At 33.6% G+C, this 25,008-nt stretch overlaps 1 protein-coding gene across 2 annotated transcripts in view; it reads left to right on the top strand.

Moving 5' to 3' along the window:
* LOC128175661 (TPR and ankyrin repeat-containing protein 1-like) overlaps nt 1-25,008 on the top strand; it is a 46,495-nt gene extending 21,487 nt beyond the window's left edge. For both annotated transcript variants that reach the window (XM_052841464.1, XM_052841475.1), the window contains exons 16-31: nt 143-396; nt 718-879; nt 6,596-7,487; nt 7,599-7,946; nt 8,380-8,866; nt 9,096-9,354; nt 9,602-9,771; nt 9,857-10,061; nt 10,227-10,332; nt 10,445-10,663; nt 16,315-16,489; nt 18,250-18,400; nt 18,490-18,654; nt 19,675-19,906; nt 21,018-22,816; nt 23,052-25,008. In XM_052841464.1, coding sequence (XP_052697424.1) covers nt 143-396; nt 718-879; nt 6,596-7,487; nt 7,599-7,946; nt 8,380-8,866; nt 9,096-9,354; nt 9,602-9,771; nt 9,857-10,061; nt 10,227-10,332; nt 10,445-10,663; nt 16,315-16,489; nt 18,250-18,400; nt 18,490-18,654; nt 19,675-19,906; nt 21,018-22,816; nt 23,052-23,198 — 5,771 coding nt within the window. In that variant the 3' untranslated portion in view covers nt 23,199-25,008. The remainder of the gene's footprint in view (nt 1-142; nt 397-717; nt 880-6,595; nt 7,488-7,598; nt 7,947-8,379; nt 8,867-9,095; nt 9,355-9,601; nt 9,772-9,856; nt 10,062-10,226; nt 10,333-10,444; nt 10,664-16,314; nt 16,490-18,249; nt 18,401-18,489; nt 18,655-19,674; nt 19,907-21,017; nt 22,817-23,051) is intronic.

Genomic DNA, 25,008 nt, shown 5'->3' on the forward strand with positions numbered 1-25,008 from the left:
TGTAAATTCGTAGGGGAGAGCTAACTACCATGCAAATTGATTTACCACGAATTATAATGATTATACAGTAATGTTATTCTTGCTATATCTTTCACATCGCTAAAAATGCACGAAAAAATTATTTCATGTATTTTCATTTCAGGAAATTTTTCGATCTTGAAGTATTTTTTCGATTTGTTTGAAAACGATCCTGATAAGTACCCCATGTTAGACCCGGCACAGACTAACTCAGATGGAGACACCCTATTCCACTTGGTAGCTAAAGCCAAGTACAGTAGCACTACTAAGAAGTTAGCAAAATTTCTGTGTGACAAGAAGCTGAATGCCTTGGTGTTTAACAAAGAGCGTAAACTTCCTAGACATTATCTCAACTCCAAGGATGACAAACGTTTACAGGTATGTATACTGAAGTAAAACATCACTTGAATATACTGTAGGTATCGCATTTTTGCTGAATATTTGTTTGAGAATATTAAAGAGACAAGCATATTTTTTTAAAACTAAAATCACTAAATGACACATAGAATGTGAATTTAAATAAATAAAAGCTGCAATGATTTGGTATATTAAAATATACTTTAACTTTTTAAATAGCCATTCAGCCAAATAGTGCATGTTGTTTACTGTGAATTTGAATTGTATCGTTACCTAATTTCTATTCGTCAATGGTTAAAACTTGAAACTGCTTTTTATTAATTTCCATTGTCTTTATTCCAGTTTTTAGTGCGCAAAGACGTTGTGAAAAAACACATTAAAGATATGATTATCAGTTTGCCGAATATTTCTCATTCCTTCTTTAATACAAAAGTGGCTGAGATGGATGAGATTTCAAACTTCCAACAAAAGAAAAAGGCAACAGAAGAAAAGGATATATCAAAGGTTAGTACGGAATTTTAGGTGACTCAATTGTGAAAGGTTACAGTGATGTGACAAATGATGTAAATGATAATAATCTTTGCAGAATAATTTCCTTACAGCTGCGAGCTTACCTCTCGTCATCTGGTGTCAATCTCTAGTGTGTTCCTTTAATGTTTTTGCCTTATCAGTGCTTAATTATACGACTAAAATAAAACATGCTTTCCAAAAAGCATCTCTACGAAGAGTTGAAAAATCAAAGGGGAAGGAAACTAAAAAGATATGTACAAAAATATGTACAAACATATGTCCAACTAGAGCAACGTTCTTTGCAAAGCAACGAATGGGTCTTCCGTTAATGTCGGAAGTAAAGCTAGAAGTCCCTGTAAGAAGCAGAGTTCTTAAACCAATAACTACAGTAACTAAATCAAAAAGATTTTTTAAAATCGAATACTTCTCTGTACGACTTTAAAAAATCCAAATGATTCTGAGTACGAACTAGCAAAAACCTTAACGATTTCAAGAACGTCTTAATTAAAAAAAATCCGAATGTGTTTAAATACGACTTAGCAACTATGGAATCATTTTCGATACAGTTAACTTATCTTTGAACTGAACACTGTTTCTTTAACCAAGAACGCGGATTCAAAATGCCCGGAAAAATCAATTAATAAATCCAAATATATATTTAAGGCATCGTCCGATATTGAAACAGATTTCAGTGTTAGGTTTTAGCTAAAAGTAAGCTCTTGTTTTTGCTTCTATGATTATTAACAAATTATTGTTCTGTAAAGAGTAATTATAAAAAGACTTTGAAGCCTTCCTGGTCCCTAATTTGAGGGCTCAGCCCCTTTTTTTCTTCATATCAAATAGAAGAACTCATAAATATAAAATTATTTTGTTTAAAAAGTGTCCAAGAATTTGTTGACCTTTTCGGAGATATCTGGACAACTGTGTTTGACGGGCCGACCCTTAACTCCTTACCAGGGCCACCCACTAAAAATCTTAGATGACATATCGTTAAGAGCATTATTCTGAGCAACTTCTACACTGGATTTCAAAATATTTCTCCTTTTCTAAATAGTACTGATTTTCGGATTTTTGTTCCCTTAAAACCCCTTATAACGTAACATATGATTTAAATATGGTACTGTATAGAAAAACAGCTGTGCAGTAAACATTTCTGCTTCTATAATTAATAACAAATCATTGTCCAGTAAAGAGTTATTAAAGGTAACATATTTTTAATATTATAATTCTAAGCAACTTTTCTTCTACACTGCTTTTCAAAATATTTCTCCTTTTTCAGATATAAATGATCAAAGGTTTGAACTTCTGGTCCCTTAAAACCCCTAATTACGTAACATATGATTTCAGTTTGATACTGTGTAGATAAACAGCTGCACAATGAACATTTTTGCTTCTATAATTAAAAACAAATTATTGCTCAGTAAAGAGTTATTATAGAAAGACTTAAGAGCCCTCTTGGTGCCTAATTTGAGGTGCCAGTCCTTTTTTCTTAATAGCAAATAAAAGGTCTTGTAAATATAAACGCATTTTGTTCAATAAGTGTTCACGCATTGTTGAGCGTTCTAAAAATATCTGAACAACTGTGTTTTAGGGGCTTACCCTTGAAACCCTTACTGGGGCCACCAACAAAATTTTTATAGTGAGCATATTGTTCAGAACATTATTTTGAGCAACTATTCTTCTACAATGCTTTTCAAAATATTTCTCCTTTGAGATATTATTGATCAAAGTTTTAGAATTTTGTTCAGGTGTTGATATATGAACAACTGTGTTTAAGGGGCCGGCCCTTAAACTCATTACCGGGGCCACCAACGAAAAATATTTAGGTAGCATATTGTGAAGAACATTATTCTAAGCATTTTTTGTTCTACAATACTTTTCGAAATATTTCTTCTTTTCTAGATTAATGATCAAAGTTTTGAACTTCTGGCCCCTTGAAACTTTTCATTACGTAACATATGACTTAGATATAGTATTGTTTAAATAAACAGCTGTACATTAAACATTGAATCAACAGTCATTCATCTTCAACGCCTGAAAGTTTCGCTTTTTCTATTACGATAAGTTTCAGAGGAGTTGCGTGGACAATATCACCAGTAAAAAATCACAAAATCCCCAAAATTTCAAACCGGAAGTGACGTCAGCTCAAAAGTTATTAATTTCGAGCAATGACTTTGGCTACTCAGTCCTGAAAATTTGGTGCAAATCGGTTGGAAAGTTTTTTAGATATAACGCTTTAAACAAGTCAGAAAAAGAATAATAATAGAGAAGAGGAATCCTAAGAGTAGGGTCTTCTGTTGGAAACGGAAGACCTTAAAAATAATAATAAAGAAAAGAAACAGTAGAAGAACAAGAGGGTCTTTCGTCGGAAACGAAAGACCCTAATAAAATCAATTAATTATCATCCAATATAAATATATTTTCATTAAAAACCCCGGAACAATGATTACATCAAGAAAATTGATCGCTCAATTTAAATTTCCCGCTGCTACAGGGGCTCCCATTGAACTTTAATTTATGACGTCACACGATCTTTTTCGATTTGTTTTATCAACATAGCAGCAGTATTAGCATTTTATGTTATTTAATATAAATCAAAAGTTCAGAATAATTTAAAAATAATCGATTTGAGACCATTCTTTTACCTTTGACTTTCCACTAAAGTACAAACCAACGTCAAACGGAGCATGTCCGTTGAAATATAAAAACGGGGGTTTGTGTCGAAGGAATCTATGTGTAGGTATGGAAATTTTCAACGGATGTCAAATATTGTAGAAAATGTCTGCCTTCGTTATTTCGACAGGATAATTCCAAATTTAGAAAATGTATTTTAACCATCCTGATTACAATTATAACAAACTTAATTAGTTAGCAAAGAACATGACATGAAATATTAATAAAAAAATAACTCGAGGTCATTTTCTAATTTGAATGATAGCAGAGAAACATCTGTCATTTATATAATAAAAATGCATATATTTATGCAAACATGTACATGTATTCATTCTTTAGCTTTACGTGTGAACCGAAACATTATCAATTTTGTTAAGTCAATTACTTGAGTAACAGAAAGGCATAAACAAGTGTGTCATTCAGAACACTGTGTAAATGGTACATGTTAATGGAAACAAAACCGGAAAAGATGGTGTGACGTCAAAGAAATAGTATTTTTTAGTCTTAATACAAAATCAGCCTCCAGTTAATACGGTTTCTCTACGACAAACGTGCAACAAGAAAGCACATATTGACGCAAGCGTCAAATGGGCCGCAGAAAATAATTATTGTATGAATCATCATTAATTGTTTACATAAAAACACACCAAAGAGACGAAAATAATGAGTTAGTTTACTCATTTTTATGGTAAATTTTAATATATTTTCAGCAACACGTTTAGAAGTTTAACATTTTACCATTATTATTAAGAATCGAGTTTGTAAGCATTTCTAACGGTAATTGTATGACCTTTGCCATAGTATGAAGTATAGGAGAACACATTGATAGGTATGTATTCTAATAAAAAGTTCAACTCATCATTATTCTCTTGGAGATTATGTATTTCAATTCATTTCTACTTTTTGTTGCATTGTATCGAATTATAACTATATGCATTAGTTTATATGATTTCATAATAAAAAAGAAATGGATTATTTTAAAAGTACATTTAAGATTATATGCTCATCCGGTAGAAACTGCACAATTTTAAGGCTAAAAATTAAGCCGGATAATTTTTTTTCCTAAATGGAATTATAAATCGTATCTACACTTCAGTTTATGAAGATAATCATGCGTAATTAATTGCATGAGGTTCTCAAAAGTTTTAAAAATTAAGGTCAGCTAAAATTTTCAGGTCTTTCATATTTTTGCGTAAATAATTGATATTTCATGAATCAAATATATCATTAATATAAAATTTCATGTCATTCAAGTCTGTAGTATTTCAGGTCTTTAGTATGTCCCGTTTACCGATCCCGATACATTGTTTTGGAAAGAATGAAAAACTTCGAAATTTTCCGAACAGAGTCCAGTCTCGATAAAAACGCACCGAACACTACAGTCTATGACCTATTATACATTTACAAGTTAATAAAAAAAATGTGTAACATTTTTTAAAGGAATAAAACATATTTCTACATGCTTTACTTTAAATTCATTTTAAAAAATAAGCCTTATATTAATTCTATAAAAAAAAAAACAACTATCCTGCAGAAACGCAGTTACAATCAAATAACGGACCGCCTTCTGGCGGCGCGTAATAAAGCTTTAAAATGTACGGGGTTTTTTTCAAAACAGCATGACCACATGTTATAATTTAAACCACTTTATTAATATAAATAAAATATGTTCTTGACTTTCCTTTTTTTTAATACTTAAATATTCAATTATATTTATATGTAAATTACAGAAATTCATTTCTAGTGATCAACCAAAATTTTAGTGTCGGTCGTAGAGTTGTAAGCAAGATATTAAGCTTACAATTCTTTATCATGTAAACAGGGCTCTTGACATGTTTTTGTTTACATTAGTTAAATAAACTTGTAAAAAGTTCTTTTTCAACCTGATTGTTTCTATGTTCTATTTTTTTGTATTTTGATATACAGATAATTTTTTTTTAAAGCAAAGATTTGCAGGTACACTTACAGAGATATGCAAATCAATTAAAAATAACGAGGTTTGCGTCTAATTAAGAAATATAACGAGTAGGATTTATACCAGCGAACAAATCAAGGATTTACTGAACAGATAAAATAATAAAATAAAACCATAAAATACAACAAGGTTTAGGTTCATCAAATCATAAAAAAAATTGAAGATTAAGCAAAGCGATCCTATTTTGAAATGGGACAGCAGGTGAACTCAATAGTTTCTGTTGGAAACAATCACTGTTAGCAACGAAACAATTTTGTAAGCAAATAATTGAAACAAATTTCCCTCCCCTAGAAGGACCCCTGAACAATATGAAAAACACCCTAGCTTTTAATATATGTAAAATGGGGAAGAAAGTTTTCACCTAGAGAAATTATGCAGGGCATATCAAGAAATCAAAATAACCTAGTAAATTTTATGCCCCGCTTTGATGCCCAAGGGCGGCATATGGAGGAATAACAAATGAACCACGGGAAATGAGGTTTAAAATTGTTAAGAACAGATTCAAGAACAAGGTAATGATTCCTGTTAATTAGAAATTATTTAAAAGACTCCTAACACAAATTCTTTAAAAATAGGATGCATTAAAAACTACATCTTAAGACAAGTGTTTATATTGAACATACAAAAGAAACACATTGATAAAGTAACTGTAGAATAAAAATTGTTTAAATTCTATTTCCCTCGTTAATTAAAGCTCAATAACGAAGTGGTCGACGAACTGCAATTTACAAGTGAATACAGACTGGGAGAGATTAATATATACAGAAAGAAAAAAAACCTACAAATACTTAATCAGAAAGAAAAAAAACATCCAAAACAATGTTTAAAAACGTGTGACTTGGATTTTAAATTTCATAACATCCACCCTTCCCATAGTTAAAAATGTTATTTAACACAATAGCAGACTACAAAAGTTTTATATCATTTTTTACAATATAATGATATACAGTATATATCTCTACGTATTAAAATGGACCACTAGTTTTTGATAATTTTAAATGGGAAGTAGAGTGCACAGATATACAATATATGAATAAACAGTAAATATCTATACGTATTTAGATGGACCAACAAGTCTTTGACAATTTAAAATGGGAAGTAGAGTGCACAGCTGATGTTTGGAAAACACTACGGGACAAAAAAGTTCCCCCTGAGCTGAAACAGAAAATTATTAAAAAAATACAGCTTCTGGCCAAAGGGGAGTGGACCCCTCATCTGTGTAAAGAGCTGAGGAACACCCCATCTACCATTAAACTGTACGAAGTCAAGCTCAGTAAAGCCAGTAGAATTATCTGGGAATTGGCGATAGCATTTTCACCAAGACTGAGTGAGGATGCAGAACAGAGGCTGCAGTATGCAGAAGACGAAGCAGACCAGCCGATCCGTGGGGGTAGGATTTACTCGGAGGTTATTAGAGTCTGGGACATTGTGTTCGACCATGACAAGATATATAAGTCTGTACAGCGCATCATCAAATCCCACTCCAGAGGAGAAAAATGTATAATTCAGAGAAAGTTAAAGGGAGTCAAACAGAAGCAGTTCAAGGGAGGGAGAAGTGAGAGAATACCGATGTTGTTTGCTGAGAGTGATTTGGACGCAGATGTCAATTCTCTGGAATTCTTGCAGAGCTACTACCCACCAGCAAGCTCCAATGAGACAGAATATCACATTTTAAAATTCTACAATTTCGACTCTAATTTGGTCAACGATATTTTGCAAAATCTTGAGGTTAGAGTAGATTTTCCATTCAGAGTGACTCATTTGGAACATTCAATTATTAACCTTACGACTAATGCTCCAATATTGTTGCTGGGTCGCAGTGGCACAGGGAAGACCACCTGTTGTATGTATAGACTTTGGAGCAAATTTGTGTCTTACTGGACTGGGGCAGTAGCTGCAGATTCCAAACTTATTCCTAGATGTCAGATTTTTCATCAGAAAAGTGATGTTGTTGGTATGTGTTGAGTAAAAGTGGTAGATAATCTATTGAATTGAGAATATGTTTCGTCTGAGTTTATCACTGTATGGTTCTTCTTCTTTTTTAATTTTTTCCAATGAATTTTAGATAATATTGAAGAATCTGAAAAAGGCACACCAGAAGAACAAGAAGCAGAATACAAAGAAGAAGGAGAAGAGGATCAGACGTATGATCATCTTCACCATATCTTCATCACTAAGAACGTCGTTCTATGTAGCGAGGTGCAGAAGAATTTCAAGGAGATGAGCAATGCATGTGACGTGGTAAGGCACTTTGTGTCCCAGAAGGAACAGCCTCTCCCTCACAGGATCCAAGACATTGGGGATAACCAGTTTCCTGTTTTTATCACCTCCAAGAAACTGCTTCTAATGCTAGATGCGTCACTGAAAGGGCCGTGTTTCTTTGAGAGGAATGACGATGGAAGCTTAAAGGCAAGTATTGTTTCTCCTACGTATTCATTGTGTGTGTGTATATATATATATATATATATATATATATATATATATATATATATATATATATATATATATATATATATGATAAATCTTCTGTAAATGACACCATTAATGCTACATAAACTACATGTATATTACACTTAAAAACCTCAGGGATTAATAATCAAATAGATTATGTTGGTATTGTTAGATGAAGATTGTTTTATTCTTATTTAGAATGTGATCAGTACTGCTCCTTTCTTTAGATAATTTCAATATTTTACCCTTTTTTAAAAGCTAAAATTAAGATTATTAATATTAAATCTATTATTGAATGGGTTTAAATCACCTAAATAAAATGAGAAAGCCAAGAGTAGTTATGTTTTTTGTAGATGCACAGTTTTTTCTCTTACGTACGCTTATAAATCAGGTAGAGATCCAGGGATGGGCCGAGCCAGACGGAGCATTCAACTTTCTTTCAATGTTAGATGCAGAATCAGATGATGAAGATGAGGAAGATGAAGACAACCAGTACCAGTACACTGATGACAGCGAAGATGACCATAACGACCAGGATACGCAGAATCGGCCACCTAAAAAAGTTGATCCCAGGAGAGAGGTGACCTATAAAGTTTTCGCGGAGGAAGTATGGCCCTTAATTAGCAAAAAGTGTTCGGGACAGTACCATCCCTCGCTGATCTGGACGGAGATTATGTCTTTCATCAAAGGGTCTTTTGAGGCTCTTTCAAAGCCATCGGGTTATCTGTCAAAGGAAGAGTACTTTGACATGGGAAGAAAACGGGCACCTAATTTCTCTGGGGAAAGAGAAAACATATATGAGATGTTCAAGAAATATAACCATTTCAAGAGACAGAAACTCTTATTTGATGAGATAGATTTAGTTAAAAATGTGTTTAACAGGTGCGTTTTCTAACTACGTTCTTCGCTATAATATCATGATAAATATTATGATTTAAAAAAAAAATTAGAATTATTGTTTAGCACCATTATTGACTTGTTTGGATAAACCAAGGGTCAAAACCGTTTAGATAAACTGAATTTTTCTTTACCTTGTATAAAACAAAATTTATCAATGAATATTCAAACACTTGACACCAATTACATGTTTGGTATTTGATGATTTCTGTAGACTGAAGAGAGAGAAAAAGATGAAATGGATTATCCATCAGATTTATGTGGACGAGACACAGGACTTTACCCAAGCTGAGTTGTGTCTACTAATAAGGATGTGTCACTCCCCCAACGAAATGTTCTTGACAGGAGATACCGCCCAGAGCATCATGAGGGGCATATCTTTCAGATTTGAAGACTTAAGCTCCCTCTTTTTCTATGCCAAAAGGTCTACGCACGCCATTGGAAAGTCTTCTGGTGTTATAGTACCAAATAAGGTATGGATTTAAGTAAATGTATATCTACGCTGATATTAGTTTATATCTCTCATACAAAATGAATGCGAAACGTTGTGCTTTACTTATAGATTCCATAAAGTGAAAATGACTTTATAAACATTATCATTGCTTTGCTGGCATTTTTAGGTATTTACAATCAAGTGTGGGGTGGGTTTTTTGTGCATTTTTCAAACTTTTCTACTTAACATGTTCAGTTACATCCTGATTTAGTGTTTTGTGTAAATAGGTCTATCAGTTGACCCACAATTACCGGTCCCACACTGGAATTCTGTCTCTAGCCTCCAGTATCCTGGATCTGATGGTGGAGTTCTTCCCAGAATCATTCGACAGACTGAAGAAGGACCAAGGGCTATTCGAAGGACCTCGCCCTGTTATTCTAGAATCCTGCAGCTTCAGGCAAACCACTGCCATGACAATTTTTAAAATTTTACGTTTTTTGTATTGAATTTTAATTTTTTTAAACTACCTTGTGAATTTACAGTGATTTAGCTGTGCTTTTACGCGGAGACAACAGAAAGGCTTCCCACATCGATTTTGGTACCCATCAAGCCATTCTGGTTGTCAATGAAGCTGCTCGGGACAACATTCCAAAGGAACTCAACCATGGAGTAATACTGACCATATACGAGGCCAAGGGACTCGAGTTTGATGATATTCTACTCTACAACTTCTTCAAAGATTCTCAGGTATTATTGGAGTAATGCTTCCATGATTTATCTTATATCTGTAGAAACAAGAAAGAGTTTTGGGAGTTTGGATTGTTTTAGAAGCATTTTGTCTCCAATAACAGTTTAGTATGTATTCATATATACGCAAGCGTAAAAGTTTTAATTTGGGCATCGCAATTTTAGGCTACAAAAGAATGGAGAATAGTGACAGAGTTCCTTGAAAAGTTGGCAGCAACAAACGAGCAGAGCAGTATACACAGCTCGGAGAGTTTGGTGTCAATAAATGCAGGTACATGTACTCCGTGAGAGAGAGAATTGCTCTTATATTGCTTTGTAAGCTCTATGCTCTTACAAAGGTAAAACGTTTTCAAAGTAATTTACAAGTTTGTCCCTTGTTCCAGATGTTCTTAAACTTGGTGATCGCCCTCGACCTTTAGCCTTTGACCCCAACCAACACAAGGTTTTGAACTCAGAGTTGAAGCAACTGTACACTGCAATAACAAGGGCCCGTGTTAATGTGTGGATTTTTGATGAGGATCCTGACAAAAGAGCACCTATGTTTGAGTATTTCAAGGCTCGCGAATTAACAAGGAATATCACTGTTGCTGAACTAAAAAATGGTGATTAGTTTATCTTAATATTGGTCTGATGATCACTAAACTCGGATGTATTCTGCATCTTATATTACTTATGAAGTTGACAGACTTAGATGCTTAATCTTAACTATAGGTTTTATTTGCTAGTAAATGGTTTGGTTAGAACTAGGTTAACTTTTATGGAGGATATGTCCTTTGATTGCCTTATTCAAATTTTTATTGGTTTTTTACTTCATTTATCATATTGTATACATATGCACTTGAAAGAGTTGGATGCTTAATCTGAACAATAAGTTTAGGATATTGGAGGAGGTTAAGGTAACTGGAGCAGATCACATATCTAGGTATAAGCTCGTTTAAAGTTATTCAAATATACATAGTTGACGTAACTATGTATATGTAATCCTTCGTTTAAACGATTTATTCATTTTGTGTCTGAACAAATCATTCTTTTTTTCAACTAGATTTTAGAGCTGAGCTATTTTCTATAAAATCAAACATTTTAAACTACCATATCTATATTCTTATATTCTTGTATTTATTTTACTTTGTAAATCTTACTTCCCTATGAAAATTTGTGAATTTCCTTTGTTTTTGTAAAGAAGGAGTCTCGGTTAGGTAAAGTGAGTACCAAATTATTTAATTTTGGCAGAATTATTTTATCTATTACTGAACTTTTACCAATTGGGGTAAGTTTTCTAAATTCCTTTGGATGAAAATACTTTAATTTCTGACAGTTTAGGCTCATAGTGTAGGCTAGACGTAATTAATTCCTAATAAATCAAAGGTTGGGTTATTCCATTTTAATTTCCATTTAGTGTGGTGAAAATTTCTTACTTAATCCAAACCATTTCAGTTTTTGTATAGTAACTTTTCAGTCCTGGTTAGTCTGCAGTATACTCTAAAACTATTATAATACCAAACATTGACTCAGGTTAACCATCGAAAATAAGAGAGGTGTCATCTGCATATTGAGAAAATTATATTTTATTCCATCTTTAACAATTCTCTGATGTCCATATTTTTTCTTTCAAACTCCCCTAAACCTCCGCACATTATAAAAAACCTTTTTTAGTTTGATATTCATTAAGATGATTGTGGTTTCATTTAGCTATTCCGTTTCAATGAGCTCTGTATTCTTAAATTATACCCGCACTTTCTAAAGAAAGTTCGGGTATATTGTTGTTACCCTGTTCCGTCCGTCCGTCCGTCTGTCACGTTTTACTTTCTCAAACTGCTCTTGCATCTTATAAAGCAGCAAACTGAACTCTTGGAGTTTGATTTGGGGTATCATGTTGTTTTGTAAAAAGGTTTCAAAAATTCTCTGTTTAGCCTGGGGTCAAATAATTGGTAAAAAATGACGTTTTTTCACAAAAAAAACCTTCTTCCTCGAACTCCTCCTACATTTTCATTAGTAGACAAATCATCTTTTGGAATATGTTTTAGGGTATCCTATAGATGCGCAATAAGGTTTCAGAATTTTTAATTTTGTCCTGGGGTTCATTTAATGGCTGAAAAATGGCGGGGTTTTTTTTTTTACAAAAAAACTGGTTTCAAAAACGTCATTTTTTGGCAGTAGCCAAATGATCTTCTAGAGTATGATTGGGGGTGTCATATTGAGGTGTGACCAGGTTCCAGAATTTTTTTTTTATTAAGAGGATCAGTGGGCAACAAAAAATTACGTTTTTTTGCAAAAAAGAATGGTTCCCAGAACTCCTCTTACAACTTTTGGAGTAGCTACGTCATCTCTTGGGATATAATTGGGGCTGTCCTATAGATGTGCAATAAGGTTATAAAAATTTAAATTTCATCCAGGGAGGCAAATAGTAGCAGAAAATTGACGTTTATCACTAAAAAAAAACAACATAGATCCAAGAGCTCCTGTTATGATTTAATGAATAGACACATCATATCTTGGGATATGATAGGGACTGTTCTATAGATGTGCAATAAGGTTTTAAAAATTTAAAATTCCATCCAGGGAGTCAAAAAGTAGCAGAAAATTGACGTTTATCACTTCAAAAAAACATAGATCCTAGAACTCCTTTTATGATTTAATGGATAGACACATCATATTTTGGGATATGATAGGAACTGTTCCATAGATGTGCATTACAGTTTTGAAAAATTAAATTTAACCCTGAGGCCCATTACCTACATACCTTTTGATGCCCTTTAAGGATCAAGAATATATATGGTTAAGGGGGGGATCTCAACCGTTTTGGAGATATTCGTGCACTTCCATTTCAAGGGGGGTCATTACCACCCCCGGGGCCCATGACCTACATACTGTTTGATGCCCCTTGACACAAGGAACAAGAATATATATGGTTTAAGGGTGGGGATCTCAACTGTTTTGAAGATATTAAGGGACTTGCTGTTTGAGGGGGTCAGGACCACCCACAGAGCCCATGACCTACATAACATTTGATGCCCCTTGACAATAGAAACATGAATATATATGGTTTAGGGGTCATGATTATAACAGTTTCTGAAATTTATGGTAATTTCAAATTCCTGGGGGGTGGGGATAACCCCAGATCTAATAAACCCTATATATTGCCAGTAACAGTCAATATATGATTATGAAAACCCTATTTTATTATCTTTGTCCATTTTCAAGTTACCATTTACAACAGAGTCTACGATTCTTCCTACAAGGTTCAATGTTAGATCCCACACCCTTTTGACACCCCTCCCCTCCCCCCCGAAAAGTGGTTGTCTAAGCCAAAATGAGAAAAATCAAACCAGGGTGCACAACTAGATATGCAGGCCTATCATAACCTAGAGTTTTGTACAATTCTGTTCAGCCATCTTTGAGAAACAAGTTCAGAGCGGGAAAGAAGAAAAAGAAGAATAGGAAGAATAATAATTCATGTAATAAGAACCGTACAAAAACAAAAAGTATCCAAATTTCATTCAGGAGACTTAATAATAAAGATTAAATAGAGATAGGATCATCAAACATCAATAATTTAAAGATAATTGATAATTTCTGATTCTAAGGGGGTCAGGATGACACCTTAGGGTCATGACTTACATGCCAGAATGATCTGATGCACCATGACCTAAGGAGGAATAATATCTTTGGATTTAGGTGGGGATCTCAATGGTTTTTATGATATTTGATAATTTCAGGAAGAGCACTTGGGATCATACCTACATTCCATCTGAAATGCCTTGAACAAAGAAACAATAATATAATATGTACATGATATATGATTCATTTTAAGAACCAAGATATAGATCAATCATCTGTTTTGTAATACTTCCTATGTATATATACATGTATTAGTTTGTGTTTTATTCTATACTATTCATGTTCATGGCTGTAGTATGGCTTAGTCTTATTTTAAATTACATTAAAAAATTGTCAATTATATGACTTGGAACCCCCATCCCCAAACAAACTCAAGTATAAACTGTTCTCCCCCCCCCCCCTTAATTGTCGAATGATCTATTAAAATCAAAATATAATTTGAGTGTCTTTAATAAACTGGTAAAAAATGTTATTCTTAAAAAAAATTACATTACACCTTGCATAATTGACAAATGATCTATTGAGATATGATCAGAGGTCATATTTCTACCTTATATTCATCGACAAGTTAAAATTAATAACAATAAATGATTCAAATTGTAAATGTTATACTCCACATCCCCCCCCCCAATCTAACCTGGTTCTAAAGATTCAGTCTTCTTAATACATTCTTACATGTGTACAGTAGCGAATTTTAAATCATTTCTTGATTGCTTTTTCTCTCCTGATGCACATTAACATTTTGGAAATTGCTTAATTCAATTTTTAAGATTCAATTATAAACATAATGTTATATGCATGTGTATTCGCCTATTTGGGGCAATTGTAAAGTCTCCTAAACAAAGCAGTGATATCATTAGGCTAGGAATTACCCACATGGATCAAACACTACTGTAACATATGAATAAGATAAAATACTTTATTATTTCTAGTTCTAGAATGTCTGGGTGTCTCCAAGGGGGCATAATCTATATACAATTTTACGCGCAATGACACATAGAGCAAGAATAAATGATATGGTTTAGGGATGAGGATCTCAGATCTCAGAAGTTAACAAAATATACAGTGTATCATCATTTCCTATTTCATAAAGGCGGGGCGGGGGGGGGGGGGGGGTTCAAGACAACACCTGGGGTCATTAATGACTTTACACCATTTGATGTATCATAATGACATTAGAAGATATTTTCCTGTTTCGTGGGGTCAAAACCATCCCATAAGGTCATGACCTACATTGTATTTGATGCATTATAATACATTAAAAAAGAAATACTCCTTCCTTCCTATTATAATTTACTCATATAAAAATGATGTGTCTACACTTACTTACATGTAATACACAAATTTAATAAGAAATTGTTTATATACAGGGTCAATATGGGGTCAACTCAATAGTGCAAGTCTGACAAATGAAAAAAATAACCTTTGCAACTAAAATGACAGAAACTTTACAAATGCGATAGGATAGATAACGATGATAAGCTTATTTAAATATTAAAAGATGATGATACAGTATGCTGTCAAAGGGAGATCACATTTAGAAAGTGAAAGTAGAACTTATGTATGCTGGCATCTCATTATATTGTGCTACTGCTACTTTTATGCATGTATTATGCTTACCTTTATTGGTCACCATCATAATGATAATCCAATTAAAACACAATAATGAATTCCTTCATTAGCTGATCTTAACTAATCCTTTTCTGGATATGGAAAACGCAGACATGTATGTATACACGTGAACCCATCTAATCGAAGAGCTGGGTAAAACTAGCACCCGCTAATGAGACCTGCAGACCTGTGTTGTGTACGTTACTTCAGACAAAGATCAGTTATTTGTAACATGCATGTATTTTTATGACCTATTCTTCAAATCCACTTGCACTATTTTATTAGGTAAATAACAGCTTTAAGGTGGTGCAGGACACCTGCATATTGTGATGTATACTTCCTATTGAGATAAACAATAAAGTATATTAAATATTTACCCCCCCCCCCCCCAATAATGTTACCTAACATTGAAGCGCAATGGGTTAGAGCGTTTACATGTCTGTAAGAGCATTGGGGTCCAAGGTGTATTTTTGGTAATTTTACAGTTGATATAAATGAATTTTCATTGGGGGGGGGGGGGGGGTCTGGACCCCTCACTCCCACCCCTTCTCTAAATCTGTGCACATGATGATGTACATGTAGGCACACAGAAGCAAATCTAAAACCGGCAACCGCCACGGGGAGGGGGCATAATTTAATTTATAATTTTGTTTGTAATAATAATATAGACCATTATACTTTCTATGACATGAAATGTTAAGATTATTGATTAACTGAAAATTCACTGCAAACTATTCAACCCCAAATTGCACATAAAGTGCTGCTCATGTGTATTATCATATAGGAAGGGATCTCATATCCTTCAGTTATGAAAATTATAATTTTTAAATGTATTACCGGAGCTTGCATGTGGCCTCCATTTTTAATTAAACTGGTACAAAACAGTGTTATTTAGGGGCAAACACTTGGTGTGGGTATTACTCTCTAATGACAGCATCTATTTTTATATTATATTACATATATTAAAGTGCAGATTTTGACACCTCAGGTGGAAAGATATTGATGGAGGTTTTTTTTATTTTAGGCTCCGCTAAAGGGGTATTTGCGGAGCAGTCCTCCACAGAACAATGGCTACAGAAAGGGGAAGAGTTTATGAAACAGTCCTTGTATGAGGTAGCAGCCAAATGTTTTAATCGCGGTGAGAACTACCGTATGGAAAAAATCGCCAAGGCACATCATTTAGCTTCTTTAGCCGCAAGGTTTGTTTTATCCCTTTTGTTAACTTTTAAAATTCTTTGGAAAAAAAGAATTATAAAGTGAAGAGAGAGAATGTCAAAACCCATTATAAAGGAGTAACATTAATACTGTATACAGGGAAATATTCGCCCCTGTTTTATATTCGCCCCTTTCGCCCTCGTTGTCAGCGGGCGAATTTAAGACTGGGCGAACTCCGATGTCTCAATTATTATCTCTTAAACACAACTTTGTTTGGGCGAATTCAAGACGGGGCGAAATAGTTTGCAAGTGAAAAATAACACGGGGCGAAAATAACCCAGAATACAGGACCGTTGATTCCTGATTCAAATTTATAACTTTTGACCCAAGGTCCTTTCATTTTTATAATTTGATGATATCTTTCTTTTTTCTTGTATTCAATATGCCAGCCGTACATGTATTGGTCTTTTGTCTGTCTCTCCATTTGTCCACCAATTTAATAGCGTTTTAGCTCACCGAGACGACGAAGGGGGAGCTAATGATATAGTGTCGCCTCCGGACCTTGTTTAAGTTTTTCGATGGTGCAGCTTGCCATACTTATGAACAGACTTGAATCTGAACGCTGAAGGATGTTTAGGGTTCTGGAGCAGGTGCCATTTGATGGCCATATCTTAATATTGCTGGATCTTTCTAAAATACACTTGCATAGATTGTGCATGGTATGATACTTTTGCACTTGTCGTGTTTGGTTGCTGAATCTGAGCTATAGATTATCGATGTTTGAGGATGTTATGGTTATTGTAGCAGATTTAAGTTTTTGAAGCATATCTACGTTATCATTGGTCTTTACTTTACCAAACATTCATGAATGATGCATTTTCTGATACATATACACATATAGACAGGATTCAATCTGAGCTAAAGGGTTGAATTCTGAAGGAGGTTAAGGTTTTTGAAGCAGGTTTTATTTTTTGGTTTTTGGAGCAGGTGCACTTTGATACTATATCTCAGTTATTATTGGTTCTTCATTTAACTTTGACAAATGTTGCATATTACGATACTGATCCTTTTACACTTACTTGTTCAAACTTTAAATTTAACTAATTATAAGTAAATGAATTATATTATTAAAATACTGAAATAATGATCATACCGTATACCTGTATCTGGTATAATCGCGGTGCTCCAATTTTCGCTTTTTTCGTGATCACTTTTACATCGCAAAATATTTAATACCTAGAAATTATATCGGGTATTCTTTGCTATAGGTAACTTTTAAAATCGCAAAAAAATGACTGACACAAATAAAAAAAATTACACATTTTCCATATTTTAGCCAAATTTGTAACATGCGTAAAAAAAAACCGGATATACGGTATATTGTTTACTGTAGATTCCTTATTTTTGCAAGTACTTTAATTCCGCGATTCAATCGTTTTGCATCTAATCGCGAGAATATAAAATCGCGAACACCAAGTCTTATCATAGTTTCATTTAGTTAACATCTGTCAGAAAAATAAAAGCGAGGTTTTCAAAGCCGCCTCTCGCGATTTCACGCGAATATTTATTCCTCGCGTTTAATTAGGAATTTACAGTAACTAGAGGAGGGCAGTGGTGTTCTTTCAAACAAAGTTTTTGATAAATCCTTGGCTTTTAATGAAGTTAAATACGATCAGTAACTTGTAAAGCATTTGTGCACTTTATAATCGTAGGTGATTAGATGCAAAGTCTCGAACATTTTGGTTTGATGGATTATCAAATAATTATTGCTTGCAACTCCTACATCTCGAAATCATTTCTTTAGAATGAGGGACACTCCTGAAGATATGAATGATGCATTTTTACTGGCAGCAGAACAATTCTTGGAATGTAAGCAGCCAAACAAAGCAGCCATCTGTCTAGAGAACTCCAGAGAGAGAGAGCTAGTAGCTCATTTATACAAGAAACTGAATCAGGTAATGGACAGACTTTATGTACTTTATGCAAAATGGTCTTAATAAAAGCTTTGGAACATAGAGATTTCAGTTTGAAATTATTTTTACAGCTAGAAAAGGCTGGAAAAACATACCATAAACTAAAGCGTCCTAAAGATGAAAGCAGGTGCTACGAACAGATTGGGAAATTTAATTTGGCTGTGGAAACTCTGGTTGAGAATGGTCTGTTTGAAAAGGCTATCAATACACTGTGGCGTTACAAAACTTATAGAGAGGTAACTGATGTATGTAGTCATTTATAAGTCTGACGTCATTACACTTTAATGTTAAAGTTACTGTGTCGTTTTTCCCAATTTTATGTTAACTACATGCCAAATTGACTGCAGACATATGCGTTTTTAGCCTGCTTTATTTATGGAAAGATTCGTTAAATATGGGTCTGATCTAAAAGGAATGAATTTAATATTTATTAGTTTTATACGATATAAAAGGGTATTGGGTAGTTTACGCTTTAATAAGCGTTTTTGGCTATTTATTGTAGATGAAAACGGCCAATTGATCTTAAAAATTATATCAAATTGAACACAACTCAAACGTTACGTCAGGCAGATTTATACGTATTTTGACTTTAGTTTTACTATATTGAAGGCAACACTCTATATACGATATAAAATATTTTTGTAGCCAATCAAAGAGCGCAATACAACCAGAATTAAACTTTTGCATGTAGATATAGTGGATAATATCATTGTAAAATAAAGTGTAAGATACCAGATGTGTAGATAAGGAACGTGATCATTTATTTTCCGTTGCTAAATATATTTGCTCGAGCTCGCAAATTACAAAATTGCTATCTTTCGGCAAAATTTTAATAAAATCTTCGAATAGAACAAAATTTCTATAATTGTAGGATTTAATTACAGGATAAAATTAGTTTTACTGAGTTTGAAAATACATTTGATTGATAATGATCGATTAATTTTTGAACGCACACAAACCAGTAAACCATCGTTTTATTACGCTTAGAATAGGAAGTGCTGGGCATATTGCTTTATTTTTAAGTGGAATAAATATATTTTTATGGAAAATACCTAAATTGAGGAATGTCTCGTGTGTCCTTAAAATGTAAAAAAGATATACAGTTCGTTAGATAAAACCTTGAAGCAAGTGTCAAAGAAGAATACAAAGTAACAGCTCCATTACGTTCAAGAATTCAGAAAATGCTTTGAAAATGCAAATATCTTAAATGTATGTATAATGACGAAGAAAGTTACTTTTGTTTGGGTTTCATGAAGGAACTGGATCAACAGTTGACGATCCCATCACGGATTCTGATAGAAAACGCCCCTAGTCACGAATACACTGTGGAGAGTTTGAGTTATATGGCGGCTGAGGCCTATCACTGCTCTAAAAACAAGGAGAAAATGATGGCAGCTCTAGAGAGACTGCCAGACCTACGGGCGAGAACGGACTTCCTGATCCGTAAAAACTACATCGAAGAAGCTGCACTGTTATTCAAAGAAGCTGGTATATTTTGAAAATTCATATACATTAATATACTATTACTATTGTAAACTGTTTCATTTAGCTAAAATAGGGTATAAAGTAAACAGCTATTTAAAGACTGTGGGGTAAATTATTTCTACAACAGGGATTTTCATGCAAGTTCATATTAGTTAGAGTTACTAAAAATATATCTCAAATTCAATTAAAAAGAAATAGCAAGTAATAGAGAAATCAAATAAGATTTTTAGTATGGAATATTTCACAACTATATTACTTTTCTTTTTCAACTGAACATAATGGGTAAGAGTGTTCTTTTGAGGTAGAAAATTCTGTCCAATTTGATATACATGTATGTTACTTATATGATAATTCTGAATTAATATCATTAAAAGTTGAGCACAGGAACTGTTTTTTTTTTACTTTTAATTCGAGTAATGAAGCGGGTCAGAATAAAAATGATTTTCTAACTCGCTAAAAACTGGTAACTAATCTATATAAAGTGTTAAATATTTTGAATACAAAACTAGCCTCAAAACATGTTGAAAAGCATGTTGAATTATAGCAAGGTCAGCCATTTTTTCCACTATATCACGTGTGTATTGATGTCGAAGTACAGCTATATATTGCGTCGTAAGCAATTTTTACATTGAGTCTTCTATTAGGTGCGCAATATATTTACGCAAAGCATATAAGGTCCGTCTTCGAATTCCTTACTTCTTTTTTTATAGTGAAAGTTTTTGCTCTTTAATTTGTGTAAATTAGCCTTTAATTTGACATTAAATTGTACAGAAAAATCAAATACAACGTTAAGCGGATCGTTTCTTATTTTACGTTTATCTCATTTTGAATAAAGATTCTTTTTTATAATTTTCATTTTACAATCAAGTACTGCATTACTGACAGAATTACATTATATCTGAATAACTTTGGGGGGGGGGTTAAAATAAGTCGCACTACCGATGAATCGGGCGATATTTTTGTGGTTATGCTATTAAGAAATGTTAATTTGTGTTCAGAAAAGAATGCTTCATTTTGTTAAAATTCTATATGATGAAAAATTAAACCATAAAAGTGAACACAACATCAAGATGTTTTATGATGATTATGATTGTCATTCATTTATTAAATCTAGAAATAAAGCCTAAACTGGAGGATATCATGTCATCATTTGAAGATTCAGTGAATGAAGAAAGCATGAGAGAGCCAGAGTCGGCAAGGGAGAAACTTGGTCTAATGTTAGATGATTCAGTTGATGGGGAAACTTTTTTCCGCTCTATCGCTAAAAAGTTCTGTAATGGGTGTGACCAGCTGGTAAAAGGTAATCCCTGTGAAGCATTGATACAGTTCACCAAGTTTTGTACACTGTTGAGCAATACTGGCAGTGCTGAAGTCATTCCCCATTACAACCAGCTCCTGTTGTGGATGGAATACTTCACTACAGTTGCCTTTTGTCTGACAGCCAAAGTACAGAATACACCCAACTTCTTCCTTGTAATTCCAGAGTCTTACATTGCAGTAGTTTATTCCTTAGATGCAACATTTATACAGGAAAAAGGAGATCCAACCTTTGAAGCTGTTCAGAAACATATGATAAGCAATGATGATAAAGACACTAGTCTGTTTCAGGAACGTTTGGAAAAACTGGTCGACATTGTGTGTGTGTCTACTAGTAACTCTAAAGTAAACCTTCTTAGCCACATTTTTCAATTCCTCAAAACTGAACAATCCATTGCACATGAGGTTTGTGGTGTTGCAGAGAGACTTTTAGTTCTAGCTCTAGTGTCCGTTTGCAATATTGGTAAGAGCGTTTCTATGGATGTAGAAACCAAGCTGGTGAGTGAGTTATGTAAAATCAAAATATGGAAGAAATACCCCAGCAGACTGTCAGAAGCTCTAAAGTCAGTGCAGAAAGCGGAATCTCCCGTAGACGTTGCAAATGCACTCCGGATTCTGCTATTGAAGAGGGAGAATGACTCTCTTGCATGTTATAGTTGGGATAATTCCAACAATGGATGTGGACTGCAAAAAAAAGAACTGAGGACCACAGAGCTTTTTAAAGAGTCCTTTTTTAAAGACAAGACATTTAAGGCTTTGCAAAACCCTTCTGAGGAACTTTCAAGTGAAGTTAATAGAGATATGAAAGAGGATAATGAGGTGGGTTCCACATTTTCTAAGGAGGAGGAACACATGGAGATAGATATAACACAAAAAGAGGCGGAGAAAAGTGAGATGGAAAATGAAGTGCATAATTTGTCGTATTGTGTTACACGAAAAATCAGCAAAGAAAAACAAGATGAGAAAATAAACGTGTTTGAATCCATTCAAATAACCAACACAGGATGTGGCGTTTGTGGTGTGCGGTTTAAAGAAAGTACCACTGATTTTGTGTGTCCTATGAACAGACAAACATTTAATGAATTTGAACCCTCTGGATTATTACAAAACCCCAGTTCATTGCAGCTGTCACAGCCAAATTATGAAAGGGTGCAACTTATTCAAACAAATCCCGGTCCCGGTGTAGTAGCTGATAATCTCCCAACGTTTAAGTCAGAGATACTTTTAAAAGATGCAAAGGGAGAAACACGAGGAGAACATGAACAAAGTGAAAAGCATAAAGAAATGGTCAAATTTTACCAACATTTTCGACTCAAATATATGCAGGAGATATCTGATCCTTTTCGTGAAGTACGAGACTTTATACAGCGTTATAAGCTTGGATCAGCAGAATTGGTAGAAAAACACTTTAAGAAAGAGACTTACAACATCGGAATTCTATGTAGACAACAGGAGTCCGTGGAAATTAAAATAGAAAGTATTATCAAAGAATGTGACTGGCAAAATGGGAGAATTTGGAGGGAGGTGCAGGAGATGATTGGTTCCTACAACTGGATAAAAGACTATGTGGAGACTGAAGCACGTAAGAGAAAAGAGGTATGTTGATTTGCTGCTCTTATTTTACTAAAACCTGCTGAAAATTTTAACGTATTTCTTGATGACAATTTGGTGTTAACCTGATGTAGGATATGTTTTCAGAAAATATAATTTTATTCATTGTCATCAAAGGTGGTTCAGATAAAATAATGTGAATATTAGTTCTTTTAGTATTTCAATGGAAGACTAATGTTGGTTGCCAAACACGTTCATATTTATTCCTTTTTCTACAAAGAGATCAGAATCACGGGAAGGGGCCGACTCAGACAAAGACAGTCAACAAATTCTGGATGACGATATGGAAGCTATTGAGCCAGTTGTTTACGAACCCAAAGAAAGACGACGAAAAGGAACAAAGAAGAAAAAAGGTCGAAGGCGATGAAAAGTTTCCCTTAGAAATCTGAGAGTGAGAAATAATTGAAGCTCTAGATAGAAGTCGGTCCAAATATACTTTCCTTTTTAAGGAATAATTAAGATTTTCAGAATTTTTTTTAAAAAATTGTGAAATAATACAGCGCTTTTGTTGATAATTTTATTTTTGGATTTCCGTACATATTAGTTTATTTATAACTTATAAATACAGGCTAGGAACTGAAAGATTTATTTTCAAATATTGTAATATGTTAATTGTGTAGTATGGTATGTACAATAATTAGGAAGCGATTGACATTGCTCATAGATCACTTTGATTTTGTGTTTTGAGCTCATAACTGATGTAATTATTTGGACTCAACAGAAATTGAATTTTTGATTCCTTAATGCTCTGTACGTTCTGTGCGTATTTTTTTTTTCTTCAAGATTTGTTCCTATGCTTTGAACACTTTCTATAAACGTTATTTTAAAATTAAAAATCAAATAAATAAATACTGCGAAAAAATTCTGTAAATGGGTAAGGGAGGAAACGCACCAACATTTGTATGCACATATATTTTACTTCAAACCAATTGACATTATTTCATTGTTTGTTGAATTTTCAGATAGAGTGCGCGAAATTAATTCAAAGTGCTCGGAATCTAAGTCTTGATATTCGAAGTTGTAACTAATACAAGAAATGTTGCCATATTAATGTGCCAGAAATTAGAGAATTCCCGATATCCGGTAAATTTCTTCAGCAGAATATACATATGTATTCTTTGTTAGTAAAAAAAATCCGTTACCCTTGAAAACTCGAGGAAGTCAGATCACTCGAATGCAAGTTTTGTTTTAAATTCAAAATTGATAAATTATCCAAAGCTTACAGGGTCTCGCATCATGTATTTCACACACTTTTCTTCTTAAAAGAACTTTTTTTTCAAAACACCCCATGTACAATCGCATTGAAGAGTTGTCTAACTTTGCCATAATCATGAAAACTGTCTCACTTACCTAATGTTAGCGATGTATATGAGAACATATATTGATACAATGATATAGTGGTGAATTTCTAATATAAGTAAACATGTATTGCTTAGAATTTCATGTCACGGCCGTATTTAAATGTTAGATCGTTGTCGAATTATTGTAAAACTCAGCTGTTGGGTTCTTGGAATAAATATTTTATCAATGCATAGAATTACGGTGATAGGTAACAATAATTATTACAGAAATAAACGTAATAAAATACACACTCACACAACTTAGATTCACGCATTAAATATATTTTAAGATTTTGAATATGATTAATTTATGTTTTAAACAATTAATTATTTCAACGGATTACTTTAGCAACTGCAGTAAACGAACTTACCGAAATGACAGTTGTTCAATATCACTATATTGAAATAGATGATATATTTGGGGGTGAAGTGTATTAGTTTGAGGATTTGGCGCCAAGCATGCGCACTTTAGTGTAAAACTTGTAAAACCACTCATTCCTACTAGAACCATTTTAACAAGACATTGGACTTAGTCTTAGCCCAAAAGACAGACAAATCTTGTTGATTTCAAAAAGCCATGGCTGAGTGGCCAGCTATGAAATAGACAGGCCTACGTACGTCACATTGCTGTTTGACACAACTACCCAAAGTCCAAGCTCTTGTTAAAATGGTTCTATTTCTAAAATAGCAACAAATCTCACATGACCCAAACTCCTTTGATCTTTCACAATCCAAACTCAACCACATCGTCGGATACTCACGGGTGATCGCGTCTTTTACTTATCATGGGATAAGTAAAAGACACGATCACCCGTGGGTATCCAACGATGACTCAAC

The sequence above is a fragment of the Crassostrea angulata genome, chromosome 1 (genome assembly GCF_025612915.1).
Source record: "Crassostrea angulata isolate pt1a10 chromosome 1, ASM2561291v2, whole genome shotgun sequence".
In the NCBI taxonomy this organism is placed as follows: domain Eukaryota; kingdom Metazoa; phylum Mollusca; class Bivalvia; order Ostreida; family Ostreidae; genus Magallana; species Magallana angulata.